The 10,000-nt window shown below is 42.4% G+C and overlaps 1 protein-coding gene across 2 annotated transcripts in view; it reads left to right on the forward strand.

Moving 5' to 3' along the window:
• tiparp (TCDD-inducible poly(ADP-ribose) polymerase) overlaps positions 1-8,924 on the forward strand; it is a 26,762-nt gene extending 17,838 nt beyond the window's left edge. For both annotated transcript variants that reach the window (XM_060878377.1, XM_060878376.1), the window contains exons 4-6: positions 67-254; positions 4,526-4,786; positions 8,060-8,924. In XM_060878377.1, coding sequence (XP_060734360.1) covers positions 67-254; positions 4,526-4,786; positions 8,060-8,507 — 897 coding nt within the window. In that variant the 3' untranslated portion in view covers positions 8,508-8,924. The remainder of the gene's footprint in view (positions 1-66; positions 255-4,525; positions 4,787-8,059) is intronic.
• The last annotated feature ends 1,076 nt before the right edge of the window (positions 8,925-10,000 follow it).

Genomic DNA, 10,000 nt, shown 5'->3' on the forward strand with positions numbered 1-10,000 from the left:
CTCTCTCTCTGTCTCTCAGCACGTCTTAATCTCTCTCGTTTGTTTTTTGTCCCTGTTTCCCCGCAGCCTGTGGTGCGTTTGATCGAGGAAGCGACCGAGCGAGGGTTGAAGGAGGTGCGCTTCATCACGCTCCAGAACCAGTACATCCTGAATATCCATGAGGGCTTCCAACAGAACGCCGTCTTCGGTTTCCGGCGTCAGATCAAAAAACGACCACACTTCATGTCCTCCATTAGACTTTCGCCATACCTGCAGTAAGTATCCACATCCTCGTAACGTCCTCACACACCACATCCAGGGTCCGATCTCAACAGACTGTGAGATATCCGTATCCTAAAACAATTACGTCACAATAAAAGTTTATGAGACGTTAAAGAAAACTCACCTTTTATTATTATTGTAATTATGCTTTATTTTCATAACGATACTCCCAAAAAAAACTGTTAGAAGGATGGCGATATAAGATGGTAGAGTTTGAAAATCATGTTCTGTTTTGCTGGGTTTTTTTTTTTTTAAACACAACAATGCAGTTTTATTATAAAGTGATTCGTGCAGTTTATTATCGTGGGAAAGAAAATCTAAACATAAAACTTTCATTCCGTAAAATTTCACTATTAAATCATTTCAAGCGAAGAAAATCTTCATTTGTCCTCTAGTTTATTTTCTATTATTATTTTATTACATAACGAATTCAATGATTAATAATTTTATAATTTATTTCTAAATAAGAGTTTACATTTTTTTAAGCGCTTCAAATCTCCACATTTTTTTTTTTTTTTGAGTTTTTTTTTTTCACTTCTTCATAAAACACAGTTTTTCCGGCGTTCTCTGTATCTCAGTTCTACAGTAATTTTATTTCATTCTTTTCTGCTTGAACATCTATAATAATCTTACTTGCACCTGCTACCTGATGATAGAGTGAACAACTTTATAGTTTTCTCTGCTCGGGACAGTAAAAAAACTCCTTTCTCTGCAGTCGTCCAGCATTTTTTTATTTTTTTGTGGCTCTAACAGCCTCCAGCGGAACGGAAACAGAAGAGAAATAAAGTTCTCTGTTAGTGAAACCCTTTGTTCTGAAATCCCAGCTATTAGAAACAAACTCCCGATTTGACTTTGAAAGCACGGCAGCTGCCTTCGAACAGTTTCTGCTGTTAAATACGAGTCGATGCCTCGATCGCTCTGATCGACGATGCCGCCCGAGTACACTCCGTTCTTCTAGACCAAGCGGACCATCGGCGCTTCAGCGGCGCATTAAACGATGCCTCGTGTACCTGAGTTAACTTTCTGTCGTCCCCGCCGGCTCTCTCGACCCGGAGACGCACTCCAGAAGAACAGATGGAGAGCAGCAGATGTGAAAAGAAGAAACAGAAAGAGAGAGAGAGAGAGAATGAAACAAAAATTGGTTCCAGACCAGTGGAGCTGGCTGAATGAGAGAGGAACGTGGCTGTTTGGGAAGCAGGGCGGTTTTTTCTTCTTCTTCTTCTTCTTCTTCTTCTTCTTCTTCTTCTTCTTCCTCTTCTTCTTCTTCTTCCTCTTGCAGTGCTGTGTGTCTCACTGTGAGATTTACTTTACCGTTCTTCATATAAAGAGAAGAGGAGAAGAAACTCTTAAAAGCGATCATCTGAAATCCAAAGGGTCGATTCTGAGCTTTGAGCTTTGAGAGTCATTGCGCTCGTACGTTCGTCCGACTATGCCCCGCCCCCTGGGTCTCAGAGCCGTGTCTCGCTCTACAGTAGCTGCAGACACGGCTGTTGACGTGTATTTGGACACTTCTGCCTTCACACTGTTCCCTTTTCCAACCTTCGCTTAGCTGAGAAAACATTTTTGGAGTTATGTGACTTTTCGAAGGAGGGTTTTTTTGTTTATACACCATCAGTCTCTATCAGTAAGAGTTATTAATATCGGTTTATCCGCCACTCAAACACGTGACGATTCTGCGTCTCTGCGTAACACCGAACACGTGTCTACGATCTTGTCCTTGTTACCATGGACACACAGAGTGGGCAAGAATTCCCATTTCCACTTCTGTATTTAGCAAGTAGGGATGTGGTAGCTTAGCGGTTAAGGTGATGGACTGCTGAGTAGGAGGTCGAGGGTTTGAATTCAAGGTCCTTCAAGCTGCGGATGTGGGGCCCCTGAACCAGGCCCTTAACCCTCAGTTGTATAAACAAGATAAATGTAAGTCGCTCTGGATGAGGGGGTCTGCTATATACCCTAAATGTTCAGTTACTGTGACTTCCTGTTTTAAAAGGAAGGTTATAAGCATACAGAATCAATTCACGGCTCTCAAGCAGTTTTGTGACGACCACAAATAGAACGTGACGATCTTTTTATTTATGCCACGCTGCAAGCTTTCGGGTCGTGGTTAAGGTGTGAGTTCCAAACCTCAAGTCTTCGCTGGTCAGAACAGCACGTTGTGTGAGCAGCTTCATGTCAGGAAGAGCGCTGTGTGGCCGGAACACTGTGTGCCGAGAGCCTAGGGCGGAAACCTTTATCCTCGGGGGCAGATTGTCCGCGTGATATTGCTCAGCAAGAGGAATCTGCCTCACCACACACACACACACACATACACACACTTGCTCTCATAAAACTTCACACACAGTCTTCACACACCTTTCTGTATCCTCCCTGTTATTTATTTGCATGCATTAAGAAACTTTATTTCCTTATTCATAGAGAAAAAAACATGGAAAATATCGTCTGTGATTTTAGGAGCGGCTGTGAACAAACACACACACACACACACACACACACAGACACACACACACAGAATGGGGCAGGACTCAGTAGAACAAAGGTTGTGGATGATTCAGTAGGCAGTCATGCTGACTGAAGCAATCAAGTCTACCTGGCTGGAATGTACACACACACACACACACACACACACAGAGAGAGAGAGAGAGTGGGGGAGGAAAGCACAAACAATCATGCCCCCAATCCCACAAACACCTGCGCTCTCAGACACCATCTCAGACTTCAGACAGAAAATCTGAGACTCTGAAATCTTTTTTTTTCTCTCACTCGTCACGTAAGCGGAAACGAACAGAAAAGCCAAACACACCCTTCGTGTAAAATGGCAGGCTAACGATACCACTGTGCCTGTGCCTCGTCATGCCTGTGTGGACTGGAATACCAGGTTAAATACGGAAGTCGTTCCAACTTGCAGGTCACGCCTCGACGCACTCCTATGAGGAGTGAAGGCTAAAAAAACACCGTCGCTTCCTTCTGATGATGTACCAATTTATCACCACAGAGTTTTAGCCTTGTTTATTTACTGGGCGTAAAAAGACTTACATCCCTGTTTTTCTGTTCAGAAAACTCATTCAGTGAGTTTAAGTCTCGTGAGATACTCATTAGCATGTAGGATGAAACTAAGAGAGCTAGCAAACATGAAAAATAGCCATACAGACATCAAAACGATGTTAGCATGTGAGAACGATAATGATGTGAAAACTCATTCATTCATCTTCTACCGCTTATCCGAACTACCTCGGGTCACGGGGAGCCTGTGCCTATCTCAGGCGTCATCGGGCATCAAGACAGGATACACCCTGGACGGAGTGCCAACCCATCGCAGGGCACACACACACACACACTCTCATTCACTCACACAATCGGGACAATTTTTCGAGAGATGCCAATCAACCTACCATGCATGTCTTTGGACCGGGGGAGGAAACCGGAGTACCCGGAGGAAACCCCCGAAGCACGGGGAGAACATACAAACTCCACACACACAAGGCGGAGGTGGGAATCGAACCCCGACCCTGGAGGTGTGAGGCGAACGTGCTAACCACTAAGCCACCGTGCCCCCTGATGTGAAAACTAATTAGCAAATTGTTTTTAATCATTCATTGCTAGCAGGATTTTAGCTGACTAGCTAATGTAGCTAATGCACTCGAACAAATCCACGGTTGTTGCGGTAACGTTGTATATTTTCATGTGTCGTGTCCGTGACATGGATAACATGGATAATAGCGATGATTAATAAAATCATTGGTGTTATGAGAGCATTACATTTTAGCATGGTTAGCTTTCTGCTAAATAAATTGCTAATTGGTCGTCGTTTATCTGTGAGAGATACGAGCTAGTTTTCGAGCAGCTAGTGAACATGGCTAGCGTTTGGGATAAACACTACGGTCATGGTGGGTTTTTTAAGTATCACATTTGACTGGCTGAAGTTTAAATAAATCCGTGAGATACTGAAAGTGATACTGAAATCTCATGTGCATCCGGGACGAAGGTTCAGTAGTTTAGAAGCACGTAACTAGCCAGCTATTTCATGAAATCCCACTCATGTGTGAGAAATGTTTGATAGCATGTAGCTAATGGTGTAAATGCAAATAATGGTGTAAAGATGTTACTGAGATTATTGAAGTCATTTCTAACGTTTCTTATCTTATACAGACGGTTAAAACGACTGACTGGTAACTTTATAAACGTCTGGGAAGTTAAAGATTTGAATCTTGTTCATGATGAAGAGATGAACAATCTGTAAATTGTGTTTTTTTTCTTGTTGTTACAGGACACTCGGAGGTCTCTCTGCGCTAGAAGTCGTCGGGCCTCAGCCCCTTTCTCCCACAGCCACATCAGGACCCCGGATGTTCCCCGAGACGTGGGTTCCCATGAACCCCGAACAGGACTTTATCCAGGTGCCGGTGTCGCGCGAGGACCGCAGCTACCGCACCGTCTACAACCTCTTCCACAAAACAGTGTCCGAGACCAAATTCCGCATCCTGAAGATCCTTCGCCTCCAGAATCCCTTTCTCTGGGAGAAATATAAGCGGTAATGTTTGTTACTTGTTGCTGCTAATAATAATAATAATAATAATAATAATAATAATAATAATGGGGGGCACGGTGGCGTAGTGGTTAGCACGTTCGCCTCACACCTCCAGGGTTGGGGGTTCGATTCCCACCTCCGCCTTGTGTGTGTGGAGTTTGCATGTTCTCCCCGTGCCTCGGGGGTTTCCTCCGGGTACTCCAGTTTCCTCCCCCGGTCCAAAGACATGCATGGTAGGTTGATTGGCATCTCTGGAAAATTGTCCGTAGTGTGTGATTGTGTGAGTGAAGGAGAGTGTGTGTGTGTGCCCTGCGATGGGTTGGCACTCCGTCCAGGGTGCCCCCGTGACCCGAGGTAGTTCGGATAAGAGGTAGAAAATGAATGAATGAATGAATGAATAAATAATAATAATAATAATAATAATAATAATAATAACACTAACACCAGTAAAATCTCAACACCATAAGGATAACAGCAGAAGTCAAAAAATAAAATGACTAGCATGACTGTGTTTAGCGTGTGTGAAGGTGCTCACTGCGCTAGCGGTTCCACCTAACATTTGTAATCTCTGCTACTTCCTGTGCAGCCGTGTCTGCTGTTGAGAGATGACTCTGACGTTAGTTTTGTACTCTGGTATAAACCACGGTAATGGCCCTCGCGTTGTATTTGTAGGACGGAAACAGGTGTGTGTGTGCGTGTGCGTGTGTGTGTGAGAGAGCGATATGGAGTTTAGAAGCGCATGTGAAGCAACTCAGCAGAGGAAGTTTGAGGGGGAGGAAGAGGTGCTAGGAGTCACACTGGTGTGTGTGTGTGTGTGTACGTGCGTGTATGTGTGTGTACGTGAGTGGGAGGAAAATGATGTCGGGGTCCCAGGTTCCAAGCTGTTGTTGTTCTTTAATATGCCATCGTCATGGAAACGTGGGACCAGGGGGAAAGGTGTCAGAGAGGTGGGCTGATACTGGATCTTGTGTGTGTGTGTGTGTGTGTGTGTGTGTGTTTTGCAGGTTTAGATGTGTGATGTCTCCTGTGGTTGTGTGTGCATGTGTGTTGTCCTTGTAGGTTTGATGGTGTAAAGTATCACCATCAGCACAATTTAGTATGTTGTAGCAGCACCTGTGTTTGTGGTGTGTGCGTGCGTGCCTGCGTGTGTGTGCATGCGTGCGTGCCTGCGTGTGTGTGCATGCGTGCGTGCGTGCGTGCCTGCGTGTGTGTGTGTGTGTGTGTGTGTGTGTTTAGACCACAAAGCTCTAAACCTATAGGTACTTTTCCAGGATCACAAGAACTTTAGGTGCCTTTCTACACCAGACAGAGATTTAATTATAGTTCCAGGAACCTTTTGAAAGTTCCTGCTTCAGACTTGGTACTTTCTCTACACCATATTCTTTCTCTTTCTTTCTCTTTTATTTTATTTTTATTAGTTTTTCACTCCTTTTCTAGCTTTTCCTATATTTGTTCTCTTTCTTTCTCGTTTCTTTTTCATTGGTCCGTTTTTCACAACTTTGCCACATTTTATTTTTATTTTATTTTTTCTTTCTCTCTTTTATTAGACATGTCCTCCTTTTCTCTTCTTTCGCCCGTGTCACGTTCACACCTTTTTTAAAATGTCTTTCTCATTTCTCTTTAATCTGCTTCATCTCTCTTTCCTCTAAATTTGTATCTCTTTATTTTCTCTTTCACTTTGTTTTGAAACATTTTTCTCTTTTCCTTCTCTTTTTCTCCTGCTTTTTCATGTTGAATTCATTTCTGTATTCCCTCCTTTCTGTCGTTTGTTCGGTTTTCTTTTTCACTCTCTTTTCTGTCTGTTTATCGCTATTTTACGGTACAGCGATGATGAGCTTTGCTGAGGAATGAAATTCTTTCTTTTCTCTCCTTTTTCTCACTTTTCATGTCCATGTCTGCCTTTACTCGTGAGATGAAGGGGACAGAAATAGATGTAATATGTTGTAACCACACACACACACACACACACACACACACACACACACACACACACTTTATAAGCAACAATAGAGCCCCACACAGGCGTAATAAAAGGCCCTTATTGCCGCCGTTCGCTCGGGTGTTGGTGATTTCGTGAGTTCTGCTGCTTATTTTTAGGGATGTGGAATAATCTCTGATCCCATCCTCGTGGTCTATTAACGAATCCTCCACCCTGTTCTCTAGAGACGCTGCATGAAATTAACCACTGTGGTTTGTAGACTTGAGACTTGAAGCCTGAGCGATACCACAAAAATATGTTCTGTTCACGATGTTGATTTTTAAATCAGGAAACATTACGTTAAAGGCAGGGTCTCCGATTTGTGAGAAATGCTTCGGGCCGAATAATAAAAAAAATTCAAAAAATTCAAAACAAAATTCAAAACAAACATGTAGCCAATGAGCAGAAAGGGGCGTGTCTTGTCAGTGTGGGCGGAGAGAGTGTTCAGTGCGCATGTGTGACATTAGCAGAAAGCGGTTTTAACATTGACATGGAGGATAAAAACAAAGAAAGAAAGAGAAGAAAGACTTACGATAAGGTAAGAAGTAGGACGTGTTAATATAGGATCAGCTTTCCAGCGCTGGAGAGAACTGAAGGAGCAGGAAGTTGGTCACATATTCACAGATTGGAGTTTCCTGAGTCAATAACTCCTGAGCTAAACGCTGTTACTACACAAATAACACCTCTTTTCTATCGTAGTAATGTAGAGACGCAGCTACAACCGTGTTTTGTGTAGTAACAGTGTTTAGCTCAGGAGTTATTGACTCGGGAAACTCCAATCTGTGAATATGTGACCAACTTTACTTAAGACGCCGAGGCGCTTTTTTCCTTCTCGATAGGTGAGTAACGTTGGTTTTGCTTTGTTACACAGAACTAATATATGCCTTTGTCCTTTACATGATTATGCTTGTGTGTCATTTTTGCTCGTTTGTTTATCTGCAATCGTATTGTTCTTCCCTTCAGCTACGATAAAGACACGTTTCTTTCCGTTAGTTGCCTGGGTTACGTATGTATGTGTGGGCGGAGCTATCAATACAGGGGTGGGACCCGTTTGGGTTAGGGGCGTGTTTGTTTTGGTGATTTCAAATATCAACATTGGCTTTCAAAAATCGGAGACCCCACCTTTAAGTCCAAACACTAAGGAGTGAACGCCTTTTGTTTGCATAATGTCTCCAGGATGATTTGCATACCACCCCGTTTCTCTCACATTCCAGTTACTGAAGCATCATGTGGCTGACTAGTGTCCTCTCTTTCTCTCTCTCTCTCTCTCTCTCTCTCTCTCTCTCTCTCTCTCACAGGAAGAAGGAGTACATGTCGCGGCGCATGTCGGACGTGGAGCGGCTCCTGAACGAGCGTCACCTTTTCCACGGCACCTCTCAGGATGTGGTAGAGGGCATCTGCAAGCACAACTTCGACCCCCGCGTGTGCGGGAAACACGCCACCATGTTTGGTCAGGGGAGCTACTTCGCACGCCGGGCGGCCTATTCGCACAGCTTTGCACGGCGCTCGCCACGCGGCCTCCACTACATGTTCCTAGCCAAAGTGCTGACTGGAAAGTTCACGGTGGGGAACCCGGGCATGCGGCGGCCGCCCCCGCTGTGTCCTCGCCAGCCCGCCGGAGATCTCTTCGACTCTTGCGTGGACAACTGTGTAGACCCGCAGATCTTCGTCATCTTCAACGATGACCAGAGCTATCCGTATTTTATTATCCAGTATGAGGAGGTGGCCGGCACCGTCGCCATCTGAGCCAACGCTCATTGCTTGGGAGGATAATTATTCTCGTGTTTGTTGGAAGTCGGTCACGGACGGTACGTTACGGACCATTTAGTCACCACAGTGTGCATGTCTGAGGAACTGACTCCAGGCTACCGGTCCGCAGCGGTCCTGTGTCCGTATTTATGAATCCGATCCCACTCTCGGTTCTACGATACACCGGTGGGCCGTCACTCGGATTCGGCGCCATCAAACATTGACTTTTTTTTCTTTCTTTTTTTTTTTTCCTTTTTTTTGTAAAGACACACCCCTCCCCCCATCGCTGCCATCCATTTTCCGTACTTAATTAGTTGTACATATGCTTTCCTTGTTTATATTTGAAATGTGTGCCTTTTGTTCATAAAAAATTATTTATGTTAGTTAATGTAACAAATAAAGATTGAAAGTGAAGGTCTGTGTGGTTTGATGGTTCACTAAATTCCTTTTTCCATTATTTCCTGATCTTACCGTTTATTACCGTTTATTACTGACGATAACTCTTTTTTTTAAGTTTAATTCTAATTTGCAAATTAGTGATGATTAAATAGGTGGAAAACACACACACACACACAGTCCATACAAACAGTATATATATATATATATATATATATATATATATATATATATATATATATATATATATATATATCATATAATATATTAAACATTGTTGTTAGAAAATATGAGAGTGCTTTTAAAAGTTAAAGAACGTGTAAAAGGAGCGAATCTTAACAGTAGTTAAAATATAATTCTTGCAAGATAAAGAACAAAAAATATCTTTTATTTATAACAAAATTCAATCATTTTTATTTTAAATAAATTGGTACTGATATTAAAACAAATATATTAAGTTCTAAAAAAAAAAAAAAAAAAAGGTTTTGTAACAAATTCTTTCCTTAAAACAAAAAAAAAATTTTATCATGAAAAATAGCAGATATTTTACTTTTAAATATATAAAATTGTGTAATTATAAATTGAATATGATTAAAAACATTTTTTTTAAATCTGTTTATCAGAGCAGGATTTTTTTTTTTAAATAAAATACAAATATTGTAATACATTTTATTCATAAATAAATAAATAAACACAAACATGGGTGTGTTTTTTAAAGTGTGCAGTGTGTTAATGGAACTTGAGAAGCGTTTTAAGTATTTATTGAATATTTAAAAACTTCCCATCCTTACAGGACAAAGGAGTAAAGCGGTAGATGTCGGAGCTTTGACTGTATTATAACTGTGAAAGATGGATTCCACTAAACATCTCTGGCTTATTAGCAGAAGTTTATACATTAATATCGACTGGTATTTCCATCTGTTCATGAGTCCCTTCACTAAAAGTTCTGGCTGTACAACAACCGTAACGCATGATGCTTCTGCCACCGTGCTTCACTGGGGAAGTCGTGGCCTAATGGTTAGAGAGTCTGACTCCTAACCCTAAGGTTGTGGGTTCGAGTCTCGGGCCGGCAATACGACGACTGAGGTGCCCTT

Source organism: Tachysurus vachellii, chromosome 9, assembly GCF_030014155.1.
Source record: "Tachysurus vachellii isolate PV-2020 chromosome 9, HZAU_Pvac_v1, whole genome shotgun sequence".
NCBI lineage: Eukaryota > Metazoa > Chordata > Actinopteri > Siluriformes > Bagridae > Tachysurus > Tachysurus vachellii.